Here is a 27,429-nt window from a genome sequence, read left to right on the forward strand (position 1 = left end):
AGGACCCTGGTTATTATTTAAGTTCAAAAAATCTTTGCTGCAGGTTAACGAGAAGCGGCTGATTTACGGGCACACGTATCGCACGCGCGGGCGTCAGAGGTGCTCAAGGCACTTAGAAATAGGCTTGTGTCTGTCTGAGGTCATGGGAGAGGGGGTGGCGGGGTCAGACTGTATATGTAGATAGCACAAAGATATTATTCAAGCCATAGCAGACAGCTAGCATTATATCACGAGGACTACTTTTAGCCAGTATCGAGTTTTAAGCCAACTACGCTAAGCATTCTGGTACATGTAGGCCCGAACTCATAATAGAAAACGTGTTACGATTCCCAGGCTGCTTCGTGCAGCTGGCGGAAACACTAGCATTGACTTAAAAACCCCTTGATGGCATGTTCAAGTGGTAACAACATTATTTACATAAATTATTCGTCCCAGCATGCACCTCTGCGGGGCTCCCCTTCCTGCTTCATATTGCTGCACTTCTGTTATTATTTGTGATTTATCATTCAGAGTACGTGGCATGGTTACATGGAATATATCACCAAGTGAAATGGACCCCACCAGCACAGTCTCACCATAAATTAGATGGGATTTAGGTCAATATGTGTTTTTCTGGGCCCTTCCGCTAGATTCATGTCCAGTTACATTATTTGCTGCGATTGGTTGATGAACTTCATTTCCTGTGTTTGCGGTGGCACAGGGACCGTGCGTTCCCTCGTGGACCTTCAGCTGTGAGGAGGTGTTTTTGTATGAGGAATGTCGAAATCCCAACGCACACCGAGGCCCTTTTTACAAAAGGAGCCTGTGATCAAACTGGACATGTAAGTACCAACAAAACATGTTGTGCGAGGATAAGAGGTGTGCATGATATTATTGTCCACCCACGTTATGAGTCCATGTGCCCCTGTGAGGGGAAGGATGTGTCACTTTGTTGAGGTTTATATATACAGGTGCGTTGTGTGGGTATGCAGTTTCGTGTAGGAGTAAATCATCCAGTCCAGGTTTTTCTTTGCATGCTGGGAATTGTAGTCCTGTTATTCCAATTATAAAATCAGAATTATAAATTCCAGAATGCAATGCAGGCATGCTTCACCGTGGAGGGGTGTTGTGCAGGTATATGCAGTGCCAATAGAATTATGTGGCTGGAAGAACCAGATTATGTGGCAGTTGACTACATTATGCGGAAAGAAAAGGCAAATTATGCGGCATAATGTAGCAAAATTTTAATCGAATTATTTGTCATTTTGTACACGTAGTAATACTGCCTCTGCAACTACTTGCAGAAGAACTGACCCTGTGTAGGTTTGTGTGTTGGGGGAGGGGAGTTTGGGGTGGGGGTAGTATGGCTTTCCAAGCAAGGGTCGCGGTGGAGGGTTCAGTAATTGTCAAGGGAGGGGGAGGGTTCAGTGCAGGTTAGGGTCACGAGGGGGGGGTCGGTGCTCGTATGTGTCGTGGGGGAGGGTTGGCTGCCGGTAAGTGCCGCAGGGGTGAGTTCACTGCTGGTAAGTGTTGTGGGTGAGGGTTCGCTGCATGTGCCCAGGGAAAGGCTCATATAGGTGTCGCGGTGGAGGGTATATTAGGGTCTTTCCGGTGCAGAATAGTACAGGTGCAGCACATCCCCTCTGTAGTTACTAGACTATTCAGAGCTGTATTAGCATTCCGTGTCTCGCCTGTTCTCTGGGCTGCAGTGAGACACAGGTCGGCCTCACTCTCAGCCCCTGTTAACTGGAGGCTTGCCTGACGAGATGCAGCACTCATGGGGCCGCCCGCTCTGGTTGAAACGGGTGCAGGCAGCCTGGCAGTGTCCTGGAGGTGATGGCGGCGGTCGCTCTCCTCAGATGGCTGCTCTCTCTGGTTTTGATGGCGCCAGTCCCATGATGGCCCGCAGTCACAGCGGCCTCCTCCATCAGGACCAGTGATTGCTGATCAGGGCCGGCATTAGGGCGGTGCGGCCGCACCGGGTGCTGACCTCCGGTGGGCTCTGTCTGCTGAAAAGTTCCTTGTGCGTCCAGCCTTCAAGAAGCAATTAAAATGTCAAGATACCTCTTGTGAATAATGGTCTTGCTAGAGAGAGGGCGGTTTGTCTAGCAGCAGCTTTGACTCCATAGAGTAGCGTAGATGGTTAATGTGCCTGCTGCACAGAACAGAATGATATTTTGTGTGGATATCTGAGTGGATTAATAAAGCCAGCCTTTACAAGCTCTTTAAAACTAATGAATGTATGTGAAAGGGGACTATGGAGCGATGAGTGCCACATTTGCTGGGTAGTAGTGAGGGATCTGAGGGGGTAGTGGGGCACCAAAAAAACAACTGTCGCACAATGTGCCACCAACGCTAAAGCCGGCCCTGTTGGTGATAGACTGTGGGATTTCCTAGGGAGAAATGGTGATGCAGGCTTCCTTCTCGGCACATGCCTCAGGTCAGCGACTTGGCACCTTCGAGGTGCTCTTGGCAGCAAAGGCTGGGTCCGATCGGGCATGCTGGGAGATCAAACCACAGATAGTCAAACACTGCTTTGACACACAGGGACGAAGTGCCAGGAGAGTCGAGAACAGATTCTTCTGGGTGGCATAGTTCACTCAGCACACAACTAGCATGTGCCGAGGTTAGCCACATATTTAGGGCACCCTGGAGCGGGTGACACACCTTCAGTATTCTTCAGTGACGTGGACTTCTCACGCTCAACCCAACAAGTGCCTTGAGTTAAATGTCAGAATTGAATTGCCTTAAATTAATGCCACTAGAGTTATAATATTGCGCAGCTGCAGCATTTTTCGCATGATTTTTAGATTTTCTGCATCTGCTACATAATCCATCATCTGCTGCATAATTTGCATATTTTAACAAAAAAAGTTTTTAGCTCAAACTGTTCAAAAGTTTCTAAAAACGCAGCAACAAGCGTTGCCGGAAGTGGAAAGTCCTTTGCAAAGCTTGACCGGTCACCTTTCTTTCGTTTTTCCTATATTTGGATTTTAAACAGGTACTAATAAGGTGCAACCAATGCAGAGACAGTAAACTAAGCCAAGAAAGGGGAAAAGGCAGTAATAATCAGACATAGCAGACGTCAGAATTGTGTGGAGCCTCCCCCTAAGTATTCACAAATCTAGAAGACACAATAGACTTGGGCCCTTATTACAAGGCTGGTGGTCTGAAGACCTCCAGCCTCGTGGTGGCGATCGGACCACCGTAGATGTGGCGGTCTGATCGCTACATAAAAAGGTTGACCGGCTGACCCACCAACCTACCGCCCTCCCTAGCAGGATCAGTGATCCCAACAGGCTGTTGGCGGTCCTGGTTGTAATTACCAGGGCGGCGCTGAGCTAAACACCGCCCTGCTGATTACAATCTTGTTCTCCGCCAGCCTTTTCATGGCGGTCTGACTGCCATGAAAAGGCTGGCGGAGAACAAGTGCAGGGGCCCAAGGGGCGGCCCCTGCACTGCCCATGGCATGGGCAGTGCAGGGGTCTCTCTGCCTAGCACTCTCAAAATGCACACTGTCTGCTGTGCACATTTTGAGGCTGCTCGTGTCCCCTGTGTGTGGCAGCATTCCCGCCGGCTCGATTATGAAACAGTGACAGTGCTGCTGCACCTTTCCCACTGGGCTGACCGGTGGAAACTTTTGTTTCTACCAGTCAAGCCAATACGAAAGTTGTAATGGGGCCGGCTGGGAGGCCGCCAGCACAGTGGCGACGTCTCCGTCGGAAGTTTGGTAGACGGATGTTTCTGTACGCCAAACAAATAAACAGCCCCTTGGTCTGAGGTCTACATGAAAGCAATATGTCAATATTTTTTTAAGCAAAAGGAGTGTCCTTTGGAGACGAATAATGGTGATTTATCTCCGATTTATTTCCAGAACAGATAAAGAGCCTTTCAGCTGGTCAACTCAATCTCTGAGAATGACCTACACGTCTTTTATGACATTCAAGTCACTTCTTCAGGGCCAATCTTTAGTTTTTGAATAGTATAAAATAACATACAATTTTTCACATACACAGCAGGACACATCAGTACAAAGAACAGTGAAAGAAAAAGATGACATAAAAATAAAAAATATTATGTTAACAAAAATAAACATGTCAAAGTATTCTGAGTATCCACGCAGAAATGGCAAGTACCCTACAGGGCATTTTTTACAAGAATACCTCCCCTAGGCATACCTCAGATCAAACTCAATCCAGGAAATGGTTTTATAGGGATTGTACCCATGCAAGGTCCAATCTAAAATTAGCCCTCCAAACGCATTCACAGGGGGAGATTAGAAAGGCCAGATTCAGGTACACCAAGTCCCTGGAACTAGCAAAACAATCCTGGGAACATGAGATTTGGCAAAGGATGCTGGATGCAGTCAAGAATCTAGATGATGGTTCCTTCTGGAGGTTGTTGGCCAGTAGGTATAGAGGGGGGCAACAACACAATCACCATGCACATTCAGCCAGAAAGATGGATGGCCCATTTTTCAGAGATGTAGGCTGCCCCCGCACAACATGGCCTTGTATGTAACGGGGGAGACGAATGTAGATTCTCTGAAGGCTCTGCAAAGGATATTGTTTTCACGCTGGCTAAAACCACAGCAGCCATTAAATCCTTGAGACCAGCTAAAGTTCCCGGTCCTGATAAGATACCGGGGGACTTGTTCAAATCTGAACCCGTTATCTAAACGTGGCATATAAATACACTATCGAACACCATAGCAGCAGGCGGCACTATCCCAGACACGTGGCTTGGGGTGGAAATAATCCCCATATATAACAAGCACTTACAATGCACTAGGGTCTCGCATTTGTCAGAGTTACAGCTGTTGTAAACTCCCAACCGGATTTTTCCTGCATCAAAAGAAAAAAACAGCGCTGTACAGTTCACACAAAGTGCAATTATGAACGGCAAAAGTGCAATTAACTAAGTGCTCGACTTCTGCCCAGCGAGATCGCGCTCCAAAAACAGAGAAAAAGTAGTCCACAACCACAGCGAGCCTCGCATGTTTTCCGTACTTAGTCGCTGCGCTCGAGGAGGGCTAACCATGGAAAAGGCATGAAGTATGCGTGCCTTCGACTAATCAAAAGAAGTGGATTGTAACAGGCAAGCCAACTTGCCAATGAGTCACTGACGTGATGTCGACGGGGCTCCGAGCCCTTTTCTGCTACCTAAAGTCGCTCGCTAGCGATACGCAGGCGCGAGCGCATGCGACGCAGGCTCGACCCTAAAAAAAGGTGATGCAAAAGATCTTTGCTAAGCAAGTTTTAGACTGGCTCATGGAATGGGTCCAAGACACTAAGGCCTTAGCCCCTCTTCAGGCTGGGTTTCGTCCAAAAATTAGCACGATGGACCAGGTCTTTAGGCTTCCTTTGCTATATTGGAAATATGTCATTTTAGCAAAACAAAAATTGTATGTTGTCTTTGTGGACTTAAGATCAGCTTTTGACCTTGTCCCTAGAGGGAAGCTATGGGAAGTCCTGGACAGAATTGGTGCCCCGGGGAACCTAGTGTATTTTATCCAAAGGTTACATGAGAATACTTTCCAAAGAGTGAGATGGGGTAGCCAGGGGGAACTTACGGATCAAATACATATTAGGAGGGGGGTATGTCAGGGCTGTGTCCTTGCTCCCACTCTTTTTTCTTTATTTATCAATGAGGTGGTTGGAAGTGTAACTGACTGTAAAAATGATGCTCCATCCCTGAATAACCAAAAAATTCAGATCCTGTTATTTGCTGATGTTTCACTTTTAATTTCCAAAATGCCTATGTGCCTGCAGGTCCTAGTGGATAGATTCAGCACTTTCTGTGCAGATTATGGATTGGAACTTAATTCCAGTAAAACCAAATTAATGACCTTTGGCTATGGCCCCACCAAAAGATGTACAATTTTACTCATTGGGGCCCCCTTAAGTAAGGTAAGCGCTATCGATTACCTGGGGGTAAGAATAAGTAACAATATGCAAATGGGAGACCCAGGTTGACAAGAGTACAGCACTTTTAGCACATAGATCTGGGGCTATTTTGCGGTTTTATAAATCTACCATTGCGAAAGCAGTCTCTCCAGCTATCAAAATCTTTCTAGTGAAGGCCCAGGGTGCAGCATCTTATGGTGCAGAGATCTGGGGTTTTTCAAATGCTAGCAAATTATCTGTGGGGAAAACCAGTTTTATAAGATCCCTTTTGGGATGCCCTTGTAATACCCCATTGATCCCAATGTTCTTGGACCTTGATTTTTCCCGCATTTCTGACGTAATAGCCCTACGACCCCTACTTTACTGGGTACGAATCTGGACTCCCCCGGAATTAGCTGTGTACAAGGAGTCTCTACAAGATATCTTAGAGAGACCTAATGCACTCTCTCTATTCCTTGGCTGAATTATATTGTGAGATGGCTTCACATTCTGGGACTTAGGGAGTTAACCCTATAATCTAAAGAAGTCTCATAAACATCATCTGAAATCAGTTTATTGGTCTTACGTCAGGAACAGGTACTTGATATGTACGTCACACTGACATACCAATTTCTTGACTTCAAGTGGCACCCTCACTTTGAACCATTCCTGGATTTAATCCCCGATTTATTAAGCAAAAGCTTGTATGTCCGCTTTAGGTATGGGTGCTTACCTTTGAGGTCTTTTACTAGGATGTGGCGACCTGCATCGACAACTGATCTATGTCCCCGTTGTAACTGTACTTCGGAAACTTTAGTACATTTCATGTTTATTTGTCCTGCTTATGGGATAGCTCAGCAGAAGTGGATCCCCCCAGCCTGTAGGAATATGGGTATAAGACATTGTAAAGATGCACTGAGACTGATGATGAGATACCCCCATTTTTTAAATCTGTGCGCTCAGCAAGTTCCTTGTGGCCGCATGGCACATACGTATACACCTCTTAAAAAGCCAAAATGATCAGTCTTCAAGTAATTCTAGTTCTTAAATGTAATTATACACTGATTTTATATAATAATTTTATGATTATCGTGATCCATTGTTTGATGCATATCGGATGACAATGAGAGATAGTTTCTTATTGTTATATAGGCCATTAAATAACTTATTGGGGAAGTACGCTAAGGATCCTTAGCATACATGCTTTCTTTTTCTTTTTTATAAGTAATTGATTAATCTCATCTTAATCTTGTATTTATTATGCATTTATTGTTATTTTAGCTGTGATTGTATTGCTTTGATTGTTACATTTGACCAAATAAAGCTTGTGTGATGATGAAACATGTCAAACTAAAAACAGAAAAATATCTTATACAAAAAGTAATGGGGGAAAAAGTTCTATGTAAAGAGACATTATTTTTCATTGTTTTTGTCTGACAGTTTTAAACAAGGTTGCCAAAAATCAAGTATGCGAAAAAGGGACCCTGGATTATTTTCTGATATCATATGTAAGGACTGTAAATAATTACCTTCGCTAATTCACTGCGCATCGCTCAACGGAGTTCCCCTTCCCCCCCCTTCAGTTGTATATGGAAGCTTAACTAGCACTATTTTGTTTTCATTCGTTTTCTGGTCATTTAAAAAAAAAAAAAAACTATTTTAAATGCAGGACTGAAACCCCCAGAATACATACAGTCAGTCTGAATGAGCTGCTGATGTGCAAAAATGGAGACCGCTTTTATCTCTTGCTTGGGCTAGTCAGAGCTCTCTGAAATGGAACAAAGTGTATGATTTACGAAATGTTAGACTTTTGTGTAATACCGAGTCTTTCTTATAGGTTTATGGATGTGCCAAGGTTGCCTTGCCATTCCAGTTGTCTTTGTCCACGGTAGTGGCAGCATTAGTCCTAGGTCTGTCTGCAGCCTGTCACAGTTTTTGGTTTTGGATATCTGGATACCTTGGAGTTGGTAATGAGAGAAGGGGGGAAGTGAGGTCATGTATGTGGTGGGTGTGGCCAGGCCTGGACGCTGTTGTAAAACAACAATCGAGAAGCGGTATTGTGCGTGTACAGACTGTAGACGGTTTTAAAGTGAAGGTTTCGGGCCCACCTGCCTTCATGGCGAGTGAGGGAGCTAGCGGACTCTTACTGTGCCCAAAATGTGCCCGTAGGGACAGGGCCTCGAGAAATGCAGGTGATGAGAGGAAGCTGCAGGTGGAGAACGCGAGGGTTGAAGTGGCTGCAGGTGAAGAGGGGAGAATAAGCAAGGGAGAGGTGAAAGGGAGAATGGAATCTGCAGGAGGCCACGGAGCTGCTGTGAGGTAATGGAAACTGCCGGGTGAGAGGGAGGACGTAAGGCTGCAAAAAAGCCAACTGTTCCTTTAAAAAGGAGGTTTATCAAATGAACAACGAGCAGAGTCTGTTAAATACAAATGTGGGGGAGTAGTAGGTGTTCCAGTCCTGCCTTTTAAACACATTTTCAAAAATAGATGCTAAAATGCTAATTACAAGAATTAGACCTCACATTCTGCAGAAATGGACTACATGCAAGAGAAAGCACTACTAACAACAAGTAGAACACCAAACACTGTAAAAAGGAAAGCCAATAGGTGTCACCTTCATAACGCAAACGATGAGCTGTTGGTTTGCTAATATTTGTGTATATGGTTTAAAAAATGTAAAAGGGGGAAAAATCGAAATACTGGATGAAAAGCAAAAACTTTGGTATCTCAAACTGTACAATGAATTTAATGTTTTCAGTCTTTATAAATGGCATGGTTTATTTTTCAAATACTTTTCACCCAGGAACCCCTGAACAGACTGTAGAAAGAATAAAGAATTGTCCGAATGTTAAGCATAACACTTACCAAGGGCTAATTAACTTTCCAAATCATTCAGCCATTTGGTCTCCTGTAGAAGCCCATAGAGCAGTTTTATGAGCTCTAGAAGTGTCATGCTAAATTCCTCCACAGCCACCAGCTGAGTGCAGCAGATGTCCCTTTTCAGTGTACCATAAAAACTTGTGTGCCAAAAAAACTTGTGTGCCAAAGCCTGTGATTTCATGCAGTATGTGGAAAGTGGGAGATAGGCCTAAAACAATGCTTAAAATCTGCTCTTTAACCATACCCCAGCAAAAATGTCTGTTGCTGTGCTGTTACCGACAAGCTGGGAGGCTGGAGAAGTAACATGGGGCAGAGTGTATTGTGGGCTCTTGGAGATGAGGAAGCAGCACCACACAGAGCTAGAAAACACATGTCCTCATGGAGTGCTCAAAGAAAAAGGGAAAAAGTGGTTCCCAAAAAGTGAGCAGCGGGAGAAGAGAATCCAGCAAACCAGACGGTAAAGAGGTCATGCTCCAGGGGATGGACAAACACAAAATAAACAAGCTGGGAGAAGGAAAACTAAAACTACTGAATAAAAAGCAACCAAGGTGTACCTTGTACCACAATGGTGACGCATGCTCATTGCATGAGCTCTGAGACCAAAGGCCCACCAGGCAAGAACATCCTGATTAACACAGCGTGGATTGGGTTTGGTGGGTCTCCTGGCATTTTTGGGGTCCTGGTGAAGTCTGAGAGGCTTCTGATCCAGAATGGGAGCAGCTCCCCAGGAGATGCCAGGACCCAGCTTTTGAGAGCTGGCTGGCCGCGTAAGAGACATCAAAAGAAGGCGTTAGCACGTGCAGGAGTGGGGAGCGGGAGAAGTAACCTCCACTCACTAGGGCCGTGAGAACAGAATGCATCCCCTGAGGACATGAACAGGGTGAGGAGGACTATCCCTGGAGAGGGGAGGTTTTCCATGTTCATGATGGTATGACCCACGCACTTGGAAAAGCATGTGCCCCCTGACCAGGCATCCAGACAAAATGCAGGCAGGGAGGTCTGGTAGCGAAAGTTATGCATGAGAGGATGGGGTTTCCCCCCAAAGCTACTAATGAAAGGAGTGGGACAGGGACAAAAAAAAAATACTGGAAAAAGAATGCCCACCACCAAAATATGCTCTAAAGTAGAGTGGAGTACATATACGGGCCACAAAAGAAACATACATCAATTATACATGTGTACTGATTTCAGAACACTTTAAAATTATTTTTATACTAAAATATTTTTGTCATTTTCTTGTTTTATCAATTAGCCCAAACATATACAATTTTAGTCAAGCACATATTTCCTTCAGACAGAATTGTTTTTAATATAGACCTACCACCCTTCACATACATGTCATTCAGACACTCAACCTAAAACATACCATTCCTACCATCAAGTTAAAACATACATAGAGCCTTCAGTTGGAATATTCTACAATCAATAACCTCAATTGTAAAACACAGAAATTAACTTGTGAATGTATTGTCAACATGCCTCCTTATTATATCTCACATAACACGTTTTACAGTATTTATATATTTTACTTCTACTTCTTTTCACATAGACATACTAGACATCTGGGATTACTTAATTTCTTAGGTGTCCCCCGGCTTAGGTGCTGGTGCCGACAGCGTTTCAGTGTTAGTCATCCGAAGACCACTCACCTTCTTCAGGTCACACACTGATGGATTATAAAGAACACCTAATAAAACAAGGAGGCGGGAGGAAAGCAAGGTGGCCTTGAATAGGAATAACATCTGCAATGGAAAGGAAACTATTAGAACCAGTATGTACATATGCCTCATCTCACAGCAAAGAAGAAGAATCCTACTCATACCTACATTGCTTCATGACTTTACATTGATACAGGGTGAATGCCCAACCATATTCAGTGCACCCATAGCATGGATTGCCTGACCTATCTAATCATCACCCAATAAAAAGCTGTGCAACCCTATAACTCTATACCATGCTCATTACTAAGTTGGTGGATCAGCCCCAATGTGAAGGAGTCAAATGTAATGGAACCCCAAAGTCACTCAGTAAAAATTAGCAACTTTACTCCATATCTATGGAGGGAATCCAAGGCAGATGAAAGAAGGCCTATATAGCCAAAATACCTTCTAATCAGTACCCTTAGTGTGGACGAGAGTTCAGATAGGAGTCAAGAAATAGTACAACAGATGGCGCTCACTACTTCTAGGGCCACAAGGTCCCAGAAATCAGGAATTCATTGGATGGACCACAGCAGTCTAATCTAAAAGCAAAGGAACAAAGGAAACTGAACAGTCAGTCTGTCACCCTATGAGTTTGAGACTCGTATAAGCTAAGCGTTTTATGACTAGTGCATATGTCTGATCTCCCAAACGACTAACGTATAGTGGCTAGATATACATAGATACCCATTGGGTCACGAGTGATTCAATATGATGAAAAGGGTTGAAGTCAAGACTAGCTACGTAAACTCAACAAAGAAAAACCTAGATCCTTACTTACTAGTCAAAAGGACTTCCACATGGTCTCAGCCACATCTCAGATTGGTGAGCGTTCTCGCTGTAAACAACAAAACACGAGTTGATAACGGTCCCGGCAGATTCTGATGATCGAAGAGAATATACTGATAAAAATTACAGCCTACGAGTGAACGACGCGGCTACTTGCAAAGAACAAGGAGCTTCCATGAGCTCAAATTCAAGATGGCCATGAGGTTGGTCATCTGAAAAAGACAAAAAACATAAGAATGCACTGAAACATCACTAAAAATGAACAGAGAAATTATATTATAACAAAGGATTTCGTTATATATAGATAGTGATGAATAATGCAAAAGCCACTATAATACATATATATGCATAGAGATGCCATAATGTGTGGGCTTAACCCAAAATACAGACACCTAAAAAAAAAAAAGAGGGCGATCACAAATATAACACTGTTAGTAATGGTTAGACGGCCACAAATACATGTATACTTCTATGGTCCCTGAGGACAGTCTTTACACATTGAAATAGGGATTATAATTTACCCACTATTGGAACATCAAAGAATGCACCTGGAAAGAGAAATGACTCTGAAGTCCTAATATAAGGAGGCGGGAAGGACCTAAATGTACTAAAGGAGACCGATCCCAAGGAGACACCATCTAGGGCTACTGAAACTAAATAAGATGAAAGGTAGTAAACTGGCACAGGACCTCTGAATTAGTTTACAGTGCATTCTCCCATGGTATAGGGTCATTAAGACCTTTCTTTACTGTGTCCAGATAGGTAACACAAAAAACGTTGCATTTTTTGTTATATCGTACGGTCCCTTTTCTTTAAGCCCACACAAGAAGACAGTAAGATCGCCTACATTCCTATCCTGGAGTGTGTATGGGCTGGGCAACAAGCTGAAGAGGGGAGTAGTATTGATATACCTGGCACCACCTACCCCTGACGTTATCCTATAACTAGAAACCTACCTGTTAGCAAGAACTGCGCTTTTTTGGCCAGGGGCAAATATACAGTGTTGGCACATACAGCTTTTTCTACAGGCTCCTAAGGCTCTTGCATACTGGCCTGCAAATCCCTCTCATGTCCTGTGTTAAAGACTTGGGTGGATCCCCAGGGTTGCTGGGAGGCTGTGGGAGGCACATGGCACGGGGAAGAGCTATATGTGGCATCATGGCAGTCCCCTACCCCTCCCCCCCCCCCTCCCCCCTCTCCCCTCTCCCAGGCCTCCTATGGCCCAGGTTAGTGTTTACGGGAGAATGTATCAAAAAGGTGCCTGAGGCCCTCCTGGTTTTGACTCCAACGCGGATGGTGAGCTACCAGGGGTTCACACACAGGCTAGCCAAAGTCTATCCATGAACTGAGAAGCCCCCTGAACTTTGCAAATCGTACAGACCGATCTCCCACTTCAATGGTGAAATAAAAGTGCTTGCCAATGTATTGGCAAACCTCCTGATGCAAGTGATTGATACTATCGTAGCACCAGACCAATATGGCTTCATGCCCTATAGCTCTACCAGGCACAAACGTGGGTGATAATTCGGGTGTCTGGGGTGTGAAGGGAGAATGCGGGAGCCAGCAGTATTCCCAACACTGGGTGCCAAAAAGCCAATTGACTCCGTGAAATAGCCTTACGTGATGTCATTGCTGGAAAGGTTGGGCTTTGGCCCCTTCTTCCGAGCGTCACTGTGGCTTCTATGCACATGCCTCACTGCCCAGGTGCGGATCAATGGTCACTTGGCAGAAACGTTTACAATGGGGAGAGGGACTAGGCAGGTCTGCCCCCTGTCCCTTCTTCTCTTTGTGATAGTAATGGAGCCGGTGGCCAACTGGATCCGCTGCGATGCCTTGCTCTCTTGGCACTACTAGGGTGGTGAATGAGCTGTTGTCCTGGTGTACGGAGGAGATGTCCTGTTGTACATGGTGGAACTGCAAAAATCGACCAATAGAATACTGGAGATCTTTAGGACTTATTGTGGACTCTGCATTAAAATAAGTCTTGCATTTACCCCCTGGCTGGGTGGTGGCTACCACCAGACTGGCCATGTCAGATAGGAAGGAACGAGAATTCAAATACCTGGGAATCGACATTACCATAGAACAGCTCTTTGATGACAGGAACCTGGGCAGATTGCTTGAGGAATACAAGAGATGTGAGCCACTGGAGACTGATTCCTATGTCTAAGGGGCCGAGCTGCTCTCTATAAAATGGTTTACATACCAAAGTGTATCTACGCCCCCCAACACTCCCTCTTTGAGGTCCCCGAACATTTCTTTGTGTTGGTCAAGGCTGAAACCAGGCTGCTGTTGTAGGATTGGGGTGCACCGCGAAAAGCTCTGGTGACACTGACCAGAAAGCATTTTGAGGGGGGCATAGCCCTACCAACTATACAGCTCTAATATAGGGCGACCCCATTGAACCCTGCCGAATATACGACTCTAATATTGGCTGACAATTGGTGACACTTATTGACTGGTCCTTTGCAAAACAGGTGGAAACCTCGCTAGTGACAGACAGATGAGCTCTGGAACCATGGATATATGTTTAGCAGATCTATGGGAAAGGGAAATTGCCTGAAGTGCTGGTCCACTCGGCGATGGTAATCAGGGCATAAGGGACTGCCAAAGAAACTAGATGGCAGAATGTAGTGACTTTAGAAACCCCATAATAGGAAGTGGCAGCCCTAGAGCCCCTGCAGAGAATGGAAGGCATGGGAGATGGACGTATTGAGCATATTGAAGTTGGGGGACCTTTGGACTTACGGGGCACGCTGACATACACTGTGCTACGTACAGATCAGCACCTTCTGCGGACCTGCATAGACCTATACTGGGACATACCAGTGGAAAGCGCGCTGGAACATGGAGCTTTTGGCCCTTCCACATCGCCATGCAAACCCCTGAAATATACAGAGCGCAATTGGTGAATAGTGCACCCCTCTCAGAGGGAGCTGCGGGATAAGTGGGAAAGGGACCATAGAAGGTTAGAAAACTATGACTAGGGGGAGGTGTGCTGCTACTCTGGGGAGGTGGCGATCAGTGTAGGAGTCACTCATCCAGCTAAGCCTCCTGCATAGGGCGTATTATGCTAAAGATTGTTCGCCATTGGTAGGACTGCAAAAGACTGATGCCTCAAAGACTTCTCACAGAGGGGCACGCTTACGTATGTTGTGGTAATACCTGAAGATATACCTATCCTAGGAGTGAGCTCACCACAGGCTCTCAGGTGGTAGAGGATCAGCTGTAGCTCAATGCACGGTGGTTATGCTCGTAACCTGGAGTAACAAGCGCTTAGCAGATATGGACTTCCTTTGCCAACTTAGCTTTAATGGTGGCCAGAAGGGACGTTATTCAGAAGTTGGGCAGTCAAGACACCCCAGAAGTAAATAGGTGGGAAGACAACGTGGACTGGTGCATGGAGGAAGAACAGGTGTGTATAGAGCTCATTCATGCCCAACAAATTCACCAAAATATGGGGCCCAGTGAGGAACCTAGTGGCCGATCTATCCGGGGAGTTCTATTCGGAACAATGGGCAGTGGCAGGAGAGGGGCCGGCCTGGGATAGCCAGGATAACAATGGAAGCGAAGGGTTGTGTGGATGAAATCCTGTGAAGTTCTCTATGCTAAGCTGTCATTTTGCGGTTGTATTTGACTGCCAGAGAAGTGTAGCCACCCGAAGGCGGCGGGGTTGTTTTGTTTAAATGTTATTCATTTCTAGAACTCAAACTCAAAACAGATTTATATAAAAAGCAAGCAAAGAGTCATGATAAAGGAGACAAATGATACGCAATGGGTCGGCTGCAAGCCCCTGCAAACGCCTAATAAGCCCACAGTAGGTCCTTTGCAACCGGGCAATTGTGCTGTTTGGTAGACTTGTCCTAAAAAGTAAGGCTATATGTGTGACCGGGAAGGGGAGGTGTACTCGCTATTGATACCGGATTGTGGAACATGATTTGCGTTATTCTGTTGAAGGTGTAATACTGCTCAGTTCTCACAATTGGGTTCCTCTACAGTGCACTTATCAAAACCCCAAACACTTGACGTAAGACAGATCAGAACAGTGTCCTTAAATCATTTAAAACTTGACATGTTCTAAATGTGCCATTAATTCATCATTCCTCTACAGCTTCAGTAACGTGTATTTCTCAAAGGAAATATTTGTCTTAGAGTTTCTCTAATTTTACAAATCGTCTGATTATGAAACACTGAGCCACGAGAAAAATGAATACCTGTAACAAATGCTGTTCAAAGAAAAGTAATGGCCATCAAGGTTAGTGTTATTGGAACATGAAAAAACAAAGAAACTCTATTGTGCCTAGTAGGCATAATCTTGCAGGCTTCTGCAAAGAAATAGTGCCCCTGGATTCTGCCCCATAAAGCTGTGCTTCTCAACATATCGGGTCAGGGCAAGTATAGAAGATATTGTTCCAGTGGTCAGTTTCTACCAGGCACATCTAGAACTGGAAGATCAGTTGATGCCAGCAGGTCTTTTCTTTTACAAATCTTTGTTAGCCCCGTTGGTTCCACTTACAGCAATGATTGTTGTTCAGAAGTGTATGAAATAAAAGCTCACTGCAGCGAAGAGGGGTCCTATCTACTTTGCGTGATCTGTTGACCAAATCCATAGGCACCAGTCTGTTGCATGGTGGTAGCCTTGCAACTTTGAGTCCAGTATGAGAAGCCCTGTTAGTTAATTGCCTCCAGTGCACCCTACACAGGGCAGGTATCTGCAAATGTAGGGGCGAGAGAAGAGACTGGTACAAGGTGAACTGAACCTTGCCCGTCACTTACCAACACAAGGAACAGTCACAAGTACCTTGTGATAAATGTACAACATGTAAATGATAAATGAATACTGCTTGCTTAATGTTGTAGTTTTGCAATTTTTTAATTTATAATAAAATTGGGAACTTGTAGTTGTCAAATATTTGGATGTGTGTGAATGTGCTACCAAGCGTTATTTTATTGATTGTTGCACCTAAAAGGGTAGTATTTGGTAAACAAAATATTTCTGATACATGTAAGAAAGAATTCAAGCCATATTTACATTGGTATAAATGGCGAGGAACTGACACTTAAAGAGCAGTCATTACGAGTGGGCGAATGTTACCCCCAAACCTGCAGTGACTAACACCCGGGATAGGATACTGGTAACTGTGGAGGGGAGGATAATCCGGCCCCATTATGGGGTGGACCCTAAGGCTTAATTTTTAATTAATAATGAACGTGGGAGTTGGTAATTCCGAGTCTGGTTTTCTCTAGCAATTCCTCATTTTTCCCTGTACCTTCAAAAAGATTTCGGCTATTTGCAGATGCTGAAATCTCAGTGTAAACGTTAAAACACTGTGTTCCTGTTCGTATCATGATTCAGAGGGAGTCTGTAATAGCTGGTATTGTCCCCTTCAGAATTTAGAGGCCACTCGTAGTAAGTACCTAAATGTTGACTCAGTTAAATGGATCAATGCGCCCGCTGATGGATAGCGCAGGTTAAACTGAATCCTGTAAAATATGGTACTCTGAAACAATGTTGAACGTCTATTACCACAAGTGTAAATGGAACACAGAGGGGCATATTCAGAACATGGCTCCTACACTGAGTTTAGGCCTAATAGCGATGCTAACATTTCCACTAGGTTTTATTCCTAACTTGGCGGATTTTCAAGTCCAAATGAGGCACGGTATGCAGTAACAGTCTTCTTTTGCAGATTACTGTCTGGGCATTACATACAGAGTTTTGCTGGTGGTAAAGAAGCATGGTTTTTGTTGCATATCATTGTTGTACTTCCTTACTGGTGCTGCGAAAAGGCACCAAGCAAATTGGTCTTCACAAATTCGTATCACGAGTAAAGTACGAAACCTAGGTTCTCGGGTGCTGATCTCGAACATGAACGGTAGGTGGCAGTGCACGCCAAGAATACATTCGAATTTGTTTGTCACTATAAATATCAATTTTGGCCTTTGCCCTTTTAAGTAATTTCAGAGGGAGAAATAATAAATCATCTTGCCTCATTTGGTGCCTGTTATACTGCTTATATATTTTGAAGCACTTGTTATGTTTCTCGAATTCTTTTAGATACTTTCCACTGTTCCATACATAGCTGGGGCGTGCAAAGCCAGTTCACACAATAGCCTTAAATTGCAGTCAAAGCAAGGACGTGCACTAACAGATTTTCATTTGTAAATAACATTGCTTGATAAGAAAAATTTATCATGGCAAGAGTATGCTGATATCATTTTTGGTAGCTCAAATCTTACACAGTATTATACAACCTGATTTACTCCATGCTCTCGCACGTGGCTCTGATAATGTCAGAAGGATTGCATTGGCATTAAGAGAATCAGAACAGAACGTTTACACGCCTAAAGATGAGCACCTGTCTCACAGATATCCATTGTAAAATAACTATCCAAAATTGGTCAGTAAAGATTACCTGATATTTCACAATCTGTTCCAGAAACGCAACCTTTCTAGAGCCTCCTTATTGCCCTTTTCACGTGAAATTCCTTGAGGGATTTTTGGGGTGTTTCGTTTTTTTTTTGGGGGTGCTGCAGCCCCGCTCGGACCTCTAGTTCCAGCACCAAGCTGCAGATAAGTTGAGAAAGGAAGCTGCAGGATCAGAAGTGAAGGGGGGAGATGGCGAGCCTTAGAATGCGAGGTGGAGTGGGCGAGAAAGCAGCAGAGGCGAGAGGGAGAAGGGATGGTGCAGTGGAAGATCACTGGGAGAGTCGCTGCAGGGGACTGGCTGTAAAGGTGGGAGAGTCTGCCGGAGGGGGTGCGGGAGGGGGTGAGGGGGGGGGGGGGTTTAAAGGGACATCTGAGGCTGCAGCAGGAGAAGCAGGACAAAGGTGGAGGACAACAGACAGCTGCAGCTACTGAGGTCCGAGCAAAGATGTATCTTCAGGCAGAGGTTAATTTGTAAAAATAGACAAACACGCTCCAGGACCAGCGTCTGGAGGCCTCTGCAGCTTGTGCCACCCACTGGCACAGCCACCGCTGCCAGGGTCAGTACAACCACACCTACTATCCATCACACTCGTACACGTGTGATCATTCAGACTATTTCCAGCCTTACCCCCCCTCTAAGTTATAAGAATGGTTTGGGTGGCAAGATGAGTCTTTTTAATGTTTACTGAATTAATAAACAACTGTTGAACTCATCTCTAAATAATCTAAACAGCGCCACCATGTTGCAGACTCATAAATGCTGGTGTTGACAATGAAGTGCAGGTGCCGAGCACTGGAAATCACTGTCCGATTCACACTGGCTTCAGGAGAGGTGATGGGGGAGAGGGTAAGGGAGAGCTGCAGTAGAGGCGGAAGAAGAAGTCTCTTGAGCAGAGGTGACTGGGAGAAGTGATGGGGGGAACTTGGAGGAAGAGGTGAGAGGGAGGAGAGTATAGGGTTGCTGAGAAGCTGATCAGTCCTAGTCGAGGAGACGTGTGCAGATGGCCCTTGTTGGGGAAGTAGTGGTACAGAGGGTGTAATGTGGAGTATGTGGCACTTGAAGATATTTCAGGGGAGTGGAAGTATGTTGTCTTGAGAGATGTGGGTGGAAGGAGGGCAGTCAATACTGATTTTGAGCTATTGTTGCAGGTGGGGCCCACAAGTCCTCATTTTTGAGGACTGCCACTTATTTTCCTCAACAGACTTTGATCCAGAGCAAGTGAGTGAAAAACAAAAAAGGAGGAGGAGGAACAGAAACATGGAAAAACCGTGACAAAGGGAGACAGTGTGGTTTAAAAAGAACCTGCAACAGCGAGATCAAGGGACAGGGAGTGTCTGGTGGTGGATTAAAGAAGCATCAGGTGAAATCAAGGCTACACAACCTTGGTACTTGGCACCCAGACCTTGCGTCACGCCAGCCATGAGCGGCAGAAGCATTCATTGGACCCCGGCACTTCTTCATAATTTAAACACTGCTTGCATGCAAGTAAGTCCCAGATTAGGGAGGCTTGCATGTGTTTGTGCCCCCCCCCCCCCCCCCAGGGGTTGGTCTTGTATGTAGCTATGTTACTGAAGTGGGTGGAACAGGGCATGGGTTGCATGTGATGTGTCTGGTGGTGACATTGGATTGAGGCAAGTGCCGGTATGTTTTTGGAGACTGGGAAACCATGTCTGAGGGGGTGGTGTGGGGTATGTCCTGAGGGATCGGGGGGCATGTGGAACAAGGATGTCCTGATGGCATTTGCAGGTGTGTTGCTGTTAGGACATGTACCGTTTAGGGAAAGCATGCATGCCGTGCTTTACGTATGATGGAAAGGGTGAAGGGGGTCTCTGATAGGGGCATGGCCTTTGTAATTGTGTGCTGCCTACATGTGAATTTGGAACCCTTTGCTTGATACACTGTACCACCTGATTAGTAGCTGGGTGCCTCTGTTAGTGCATCTGAAAATATATCACGCAACAACAAATACATTCACTCAAAACAAGTTGGGCTTAAAGGTTTAACCAATGCTTATTGGCACTAGGTTGTATTCAATATTATATTGTATGGTGATAGATGTACCACTTTCCATAACCGTGAGGCCTAAAAATCAAATATCAGATAAATGAGTAACAATCGCATTCTTCCTTTCACATCACTTTTATCTACAATCTTACTGTTATACACTTTCCCCATAGATCTTTATACAGACCCTGCCGCTGCGTGTCTCACACTTCAACTTCTTCACCATCATTGTATTTTCACTCCCCTTTGTGTGTACTTGCCATCCCCTCACACACACAATTGGATGAGCATGTAGTTTGAAAACCTTAACACTGAGGAAGTAGTACAACTTTCAGCTTGACTGCTGAGCTCTTGCACACCCCTTCATGAACATCCGTTCAGACCATGAACTCGCCCAGAAGCCTAGAGGCAACTCTGTTTTCAGAACATTCTTATAAAGACTCATATCTTGCTTGAAAATCAAAAAAGGTGCCCATCCATTGCTTACAAATGGCGAGCTTTGGTATCGGTCATTTCTTTGCTTACCATTCAATAGCCTTCCTTGTCAATCTTGTTCCATCCTGTGTTTGTCCCTCCCCTGCAGAATAGGCTGCATACCACCCCCTTGATTGGCTGACATGTCCTTCCATTGTTTACTTCTAGGGAACTACTTTTTTGTGTTTTTGGGTAAGCAACCCCCATGAGAGAGCATGGGTTTTCCAGCTGTCTCCCTTTTGTGTGCTTTCCGCTGCTGAACCCCCCACCCCATGTGCTGTGTTGCTCCCCCCCTTTAGCCTGTGATATTTTTTATTTTTCGTCCTTGCCTAACCACCCACCATGCTCAGATTAGCTTTCTCCCTTTTGTGCTTCTCTCCCTGCTAAACACCCCACACTCCAAGCTCTTTTAGAACTTAATTCTCTGGTTACTTTATACCCTACCAAATATACCCTCACCTGCACTTAATGTTGCTTTCTCCTTTTGAACTTTTACCCTGCCGAGGCCTCTGTTGCTTTCTCCTTTAGCCCATAATGCTTCCCTGTTAATTTTCTGCCACTTCTAAACCACCCACCAATACTTTGTGTATCTCTCTCCCTTTTGTGCTTCACCCCCACTGAATCTCCACACACCCCCATTTTGCTTTCTCCTTCAGCCCCTGATACTTCTCTGCTGATTCTCTTCCTCACCAAACCCCCCCACTAGTGCTGTGTGTTGCTTTTTACCTGATGAACCACTGCATTTTGCTCTCTCCTTTAGTTATGTTTCTGTTATTTCTCTTCACCAAACTGCCATCCCACACACTATTGTACTGATACTCAAAGTGCAGCCTTGGGCTTCATGCTGCCCTTCTGACCTTTCCATTCGGACCCCTGGTCAGCAGCAGCCCTGGCTGCTGTTTATTGCATTCAGGACTAACCTTAAAAAGATGTTACCTAAACAAGTAGGTAATTACTTAACCCCTCTGGTGCGAGTGTTGGCCACTGGTCGACTCCCACACCACCTCTTTGTTGCAGGTCATGACCAGTGGCCGACACCAGGGAGGGGATTAAAAAATCCTCTGGTGCATTTAAAAAAAAAAAAACCACGGAAGAGCTTCTGTATCTACCCCCAGACCCATCCCTTTGTGACGTCAGCGTGACGGGAAACCATACAGCTATTAAAAAAAAATATATAGATCTATATATCTATATAAAGTCGATCACTTTTGTCGATGCATGTGTGGTTTCCCTGGGGGCTGCATTCGGCCCCCAGGTAAACCACACTCCCATATAAAAGTGATATATACACCTGTGAGCAAGGTTGGAATGACAAATGCGTCGGGCGTTTTTGTAACTATTGTGAATTTAACTGAGCTCAGCATTAGATTAATCAACATCTTTGGAGTACAGTTTTTCCTTCTGGAAGCTAAGGAAATTGATATTTATATATTATATATATTCGCCACCAGTTCTCTTGCAGTTGCAGCTTCCATCTTCAAAGCAATGCACATACTTCAACTGACGCGTTTCAACTGTAGCTTATAGGCAGCAATAAAAAAGTCAAGTAACCCTTGTGATTGTTTCTGCTACAAAAGGATCTGACTTTTGTCTAGTGGCAGTTTTGATGCCATAAAGTAGCACAGAAGGTTTATATGCCCACTGCAAAGATCAAATCTGTATTTTATGTAAATAACTCAGTGGATTAATAATGCCAGCCATTACCTGTGCTATAATACAAGTGAAATGTATATGCGAGGGGGGCTATGGAGAGATGAAAGGCACTTTTGCTGGGTGGTAGTGAGGGAATCCGAGGAGGAGGTCACGGGAGCACCAATAATGATTGTTGGACTGGGTGCCAGAGGTGCTAAAGACTGACGATTGGTATGTGACAAGGTGAAGTAATAGAGTGCCTTTTTTGCTTTTTTGAGTGTCTTGAGAGAACGTGCTGATTGAGGGAAGAAGCAAAGGTCAGGTGAATGACCTTTACTGTTGCACACATCTCACACACACCCACCAGCAATTTTGTGACTGTCTACATAGGCTAGTGTTTTAAAGCAACAGTTTAGCCAGTAGCAGAGATGGCGTCTCGTTGGATGACTGCTGCTCAAACCCTAACTCGGGTTATAGAGGACGGCTCTGACGTAGGATCAGACTGATACAGCAGATACTGAGACCGCATCTGAGGCATAGGACAATAGTGCAGATTCTGGGAATGATTTTTCCGACAACTCTTCTTCCATTGATTCTGAGGGAGGTGATGAGGACAGTCCTGCTGTTCCTTCACAAGCACACTCTGTGCAGCAGGACAATAGCAGATTAGCCCAACTCAGAAAGCAGGTGCATGTGGCGGCAAGTACAGAGAGAGTGCTCTCTTGGGAGCTCCCCAATTTAGTTCAGCCCCAAATTCCACCGCCCAAATCGTACAGTGGAGACATCAAAATTATCCATCACAAAACCACCTAGTTTTGAAAGGGAGGCACCTGCGTTTTTGGTCCTGGTCTCATCAGCCATATAGGGAAACCTACCAAACCCTGACATTTCTGGAAACTAGACACCCGGGAGAGTCCGCAGAGGTGTGACGTGTGTGGATTCCCCAACGTTTTCTTAACCAGAATACCCTGCAAAGGTGAAATGTTGAATAAAAACTCTATTTTTTTTTCTTGCATTTCTGTCACACAAACTACAGGAATATGCTGGGATCCACAAAATTCCCACCACCCAGTGTTTCCCCACCTGTCCTAAAATGTTACCCCACTTGAGTGCTTGTACCTAGTGCCTATGTCAGGAATGGATCACCCCAGGGTCAACAGTTGCCCTCATGTAAGGACTAACATTGACCATTGTGTGATCCATTCCTGACACGGGCACTAGGCCTACCCACACAAGTGAGGTACCATTTTTATCGGGAGACTTGGGGGGGAATGCTAGGTGGAAGGAAATTTGTGGCTCCTCTCAGATTCCAGAACTTTCTGTCACTGAAATGTGAGGAAAATGTTTTTTTGCCAAATTTTGAGGTTTGCAAAGGATTCTGGGTAACAGAACCTGGTGAGAACCCCACAAGTCACCCCATCCTGGATTCCCATAGGTGTGTCTAGTTTTAAAAAAATGCATAGGTTTGGTAGGTTTTCTTTGGTACCAGCTAAGCTAGAGACCAAAATTCACAGCTAGGCACTTTCCAAAAAACACATCCGTTTTCAATGTAAAAATCTGATACGTCCACGTTGTTTTTTGGGGCATTTCCTGTTGCGGGCACTAGGCCTAACCACAAAAGTGAGGTACCATTTTTATCGGGAGATTTGGGGGAATGCTGGGTAGAAGGAAGTTTGTGGCTCCTCTCAGATTCCAGAACTTTGCAGCACCGAAATCTGAGGGAAAAGTATGGCTTTTTTTGTTTTGTTTTTGTTTTTGGGGTTTTTGTTTTTGGGGTTTTTGTTTTTGGGGTTTTTGTTTGTTTTTGGGGTTTTTGTTTTGTTGGTTTTTTTGTTGTCAAATTTTGAGGTTTGCAAAGGATTCTGGGTAACAGAACCTGGTGAGAGCCCCTCAAGTCATCCCATCCTGGATGCCCCTAGGCGTCTAGTTTTCAGAAATGTCCACGTTTGCTAGGTTTTCCGAGGTGTGCCGGATGAGCTAGAGGCCAAAATCCACAGCTAGGCACTTTCCAAAAAACACGTCAGATTTCAATGTAAAAATGTGATGTGTCCATGTTGCATTTCCTGTTGCGGGCATTAGGCCTACCCACTCAAGTGAGGTACCATTTTGTATCGGGAGACTTGGAGGAACACAGAATAGAAGAACCAGTGTTATTGCCCCATGTCTTTCTGTACACTTTTTCCTTTAAAATGTAAGACCTTGTGTAAAAAAGTAGTCTATTAGAGAAATGCCCTGTAATTTACATGCTAGTTTGGGGACCCTGGAATTCAGAGATGTGCAAATAACCACTGCTTCTCAACACCTTATCTTGTTCCTATTTTGGAAATACAAAGGCTTTCTTGATACCTATTTTTCACTCTTTATATTCCAGCAAATAAATTGCTGTATACCTGGTATACAATGAAAACCCATTGCAAAGTGTATCTCATTTATTGGCTCTGGGTACCTTGGTTTTTTGATGAACCTACAAGCTTTATATATCCCTGCAATCGGAAGAGTCCAGCAGACGTAACGATATAGTGCTTTAAAAAATCTGCCATAGCTGGAAAAAGTTATAGAAGAAAACGTGGACAGAAATGGCTGTTTTTTTTGTGAGGTTTTTTTAACCTCAATTTCAATTTTTTTTTATTTCAGCTGTTTTTTCCCACAGGATCTACACAATGACCCCTTGCTGAATTCAGAATTTTGTCTACTTTTCAGAAATGTTTAGCTGTCCGGGATCCAGCATTGGTTTCACACCCATTTCTGTCTCTAACTGGAAGGAGGCTAAAACACACAAAAAAATTGTAAAAATAGGTTATGTCCCAGTAAAATGCCAAAATTGTGTTGAAAAATTGGGTTTTCGGATTCAAGTCTACGTGTTCGTGAAAGCAGGGAAGATGTTGATTTTAGCACCGCAAAGCCTTGGTTGATGTCTTTTTCAGGGAGAAAAACACCTGCTTTCTTCTGCAGCCCTTTTTTCCCATTTTTCTGAGAAAAAGGAAATTTAGCTGTATTTTGGCTAATTTCCTGGTCTCCTCCAGGGGAACCCACAAACTCTGGGTACCTTTAGAATCCCTAGGATGTTTGGGATAAAAAAGGCTGCAAATTTGTGGATAAATTCTGTGGACAAAAAGTTATGGGGGGGGGGGTGTTGTGGAGAGAGAAAGGCATAGCAGCTAAGGGGTGAAAGGTTACTTGAAGGTAAAATAAATTTATTTAGGTGTCCTGCACCGCTCAACTTTAAGAACATCTTCATGTTTAAAGACATCTTGCAGCAAAGGTGAAAAATATGACATTTTCTTCAAAATTAAAAAAGTATTTTATTAACCTGCAGAACCGTTTCACCTTAGTACATCACATTAGTGGATTGAGAAATATATATATTTTTTATACGTGATAATTTTCAAACATGAATTTAGAAACATTAATCCTCCCCACCCTAACAACAATGCTAATAGTGAAGTAGGCAAGCCATTTATGTGCACTCTTTGGGTGGTCTGGGTTCCTATTGTACATGAACAACATAATAATTTGTTAAATCAAACACAGGAGAAGGTTTTGTACAGCGCATACCCTAAAGGCATGTATTTGAAGGTCATCTTATATGTGATAATGAAGGAAAAGGAGGGACAGCGAAATAAAACAATTGCCTAGGATCACACAATTTGGTGAAGTGGTTAAGAAACAATTAAACACAGGTTTTCAGGTTTCACATTGTGCAGTCCAGTCACTTGATGTATATACTTTGCTCCTCCTACACCCACCTTACTACCAACCCCACTCCTGCAAGTACCCCCCAACGCCACCCTGCTGGCAGCAGTATGACCCTCAGTCACATCACAGACCAAACATTTTGGCCCCTGGGAAAATGTATGCAAGTACACATGATTTATTGCTTTCTCCCTTTTCATGCTTCTCCTGTGGAACCCCCTCTTCCTCAGCAATGCTTTTCTCTTTTGTGCTTCTGTTACCATTAAACCTGTTGTCACCCCATGAGCTATATGTTGCTCTTTCATTTAGCTAGTGATGCTTCACTATTTTTCACCTCACTGTGTTTTTCACTCCGTTATCTTTTGATCCTTTCATCCCAAACTGGTCCTGTGCCTATCTGCAGATGGACTTTTTTCATCCCCACCTCTCGATGCTTATCGTTTGCCTGCCTGCTTCTTAACATTGATTTATGTTTAATTTTCACAAACACTTTTCATATCACTTCAATTATGCTATGTATAAATGGCACCTGTCCGCTTTTCCTTATGCATGATTTTTTGGTTAATGTTATTTTGCTGACTTGTGTATGCAGCCCACACATTATTTGTTCATTAAAGAAGTCATGAATGTATACCTTAAATACATGTAAACACAAATGTCTAGCTCTTTCGTAATTATTTTCACATGGCAGTGATGCAACCATATTTTGCTTGCAAAGCGACAAACCCTAAATCTTCAGACACAATGGTGCCTATCACCATAAATTACTACTGGTTGTCCCCTTTCACCATGTGTGAAGGTAAATTAATCACTGCAAATAATACTTTCATACTTTCAAATGGGTGCTTTATCCTAAAACCTGCCAAAAGGTGTTAACTGCTTGTAACATTTAGGTCCTTATGTTAGATCATCGTGGGTGGCATTGGTTTCTTGTTCTAATGTCTATGGGGCACTGTCATGAGACATTTGCTTGTTAAGGCAGTCAACCTTTTTGTGCTTTTTCATCTGCTGAAGCCTAGTCTCCCTTATTGCTCTCTCCTCTAACCCATGATGCTTTTCTGTTGTTTCTCCCCTGACAACCACCCAGATGCCCTCCAGTGTTGCTTTTTCCCTTTTTAGCCCTCACCCCCCTCCACGAACCAGCCCCCATACCTTCCACAGTGTTATAAAAATTACTCCATGATCTTACTCGTAATATTGCAGTAAACAATGGCAAATTGAGCATCCTTAATAGTGGTATATGTTAATACTATTAACAATATATCCACTATAGTGTGGATCACATTTGTTGATCTATCAACTAAGAGTTACATGATGACTCAACCAACACTTACCATACACTAGTCTCTAATGACTGAACACAAATGCAATCAATTTCTAGACTGCAATAAAAATCATTACCGTGATAAACAATTTCACTTACAACAAGCAATACCTATATGTAGAACACAACATGAGATAACAAACCCCTTGCATACATCTCAACACTAACAAAATACCTAATTTACACTGTCCTGCATTAAGCTGAGCCAATACCATTAATAACATACAGCTTCAAAATTGTAATGAATGTTGCATCACAATTAATCCTAAAATAGAGGAAGAAATCAGAAAATTAAAAAGAAACCTGCCATTTTGTGTGTGTGTGTGTATTTTCCATAACTGAAAACATACAATACACACACTAAAACTATATTCTGCAACATTAAAGTAATTCAAACTCTTTTCAAATCCAAGGCGTTTGATAATGTTGTCTAAGTGCAGACATTTGTCTAGCAGAAGGAAACACTATTAGGCATTTGCCTAATGATGCATTGTCAAATTATGATCACATAATTTGACAATTACCAAAATCTATCATAAACGTTATTCCACACAAATATTTATATTACCAATTTATGAACATCAAAAATGACAGTTTGGATAAATCAAACAGCTCTAAAAGCAGATGCTTATAAATTG

The 27,429-nt window shown here is 43.9% G+C and overlaps 1 protein-coding gene across 3 annotated transcripts in view; it reads left to right on the plus strand.

Moving 5' to 3' along the window:
• The first annotated feature begins 640 nt into the window (after nucleotides 1-640).
• Nucleotides 641-27,429, plus strand: part of LOC138292094 (afadin- and alpha-actinin-binding protein-like) — a 68,310-nt gene continuing 41,521 nt past the window's right edge. For all 3 annotated transcript variants that reach the window (XM_069230470.1, XM_069230471.1, XM_069230472.1), the window contains exon 1: nucleotides 641-821. In XM_069230470.1, the coding sequence (XP_069086571.1) occupies nucleotides 757-821 (65 nt within the window). In that variant the 5' untranslated portion in view covers nucleotides 641-756. The remainder of the gene's footprint in view (nucleotides 822-27,429) is intronic.

Source organism: Pleurodeles waltl, chromosome 4_2, assembly GCF_031143425.1.
Source record: "Pleurodeles waltl isolate 20211129_DDA chromosome 4_2, aPleWal1.hap1.20221129, whole genome shotgun sequence".
NCBI classification, from domain to species: domain Eukaryota; kingdom Metazoa; phylum Chordata; class Amphibia; order Caudata; family Salamandridae; genus Pleurodeles; species Pleurodeles waltl.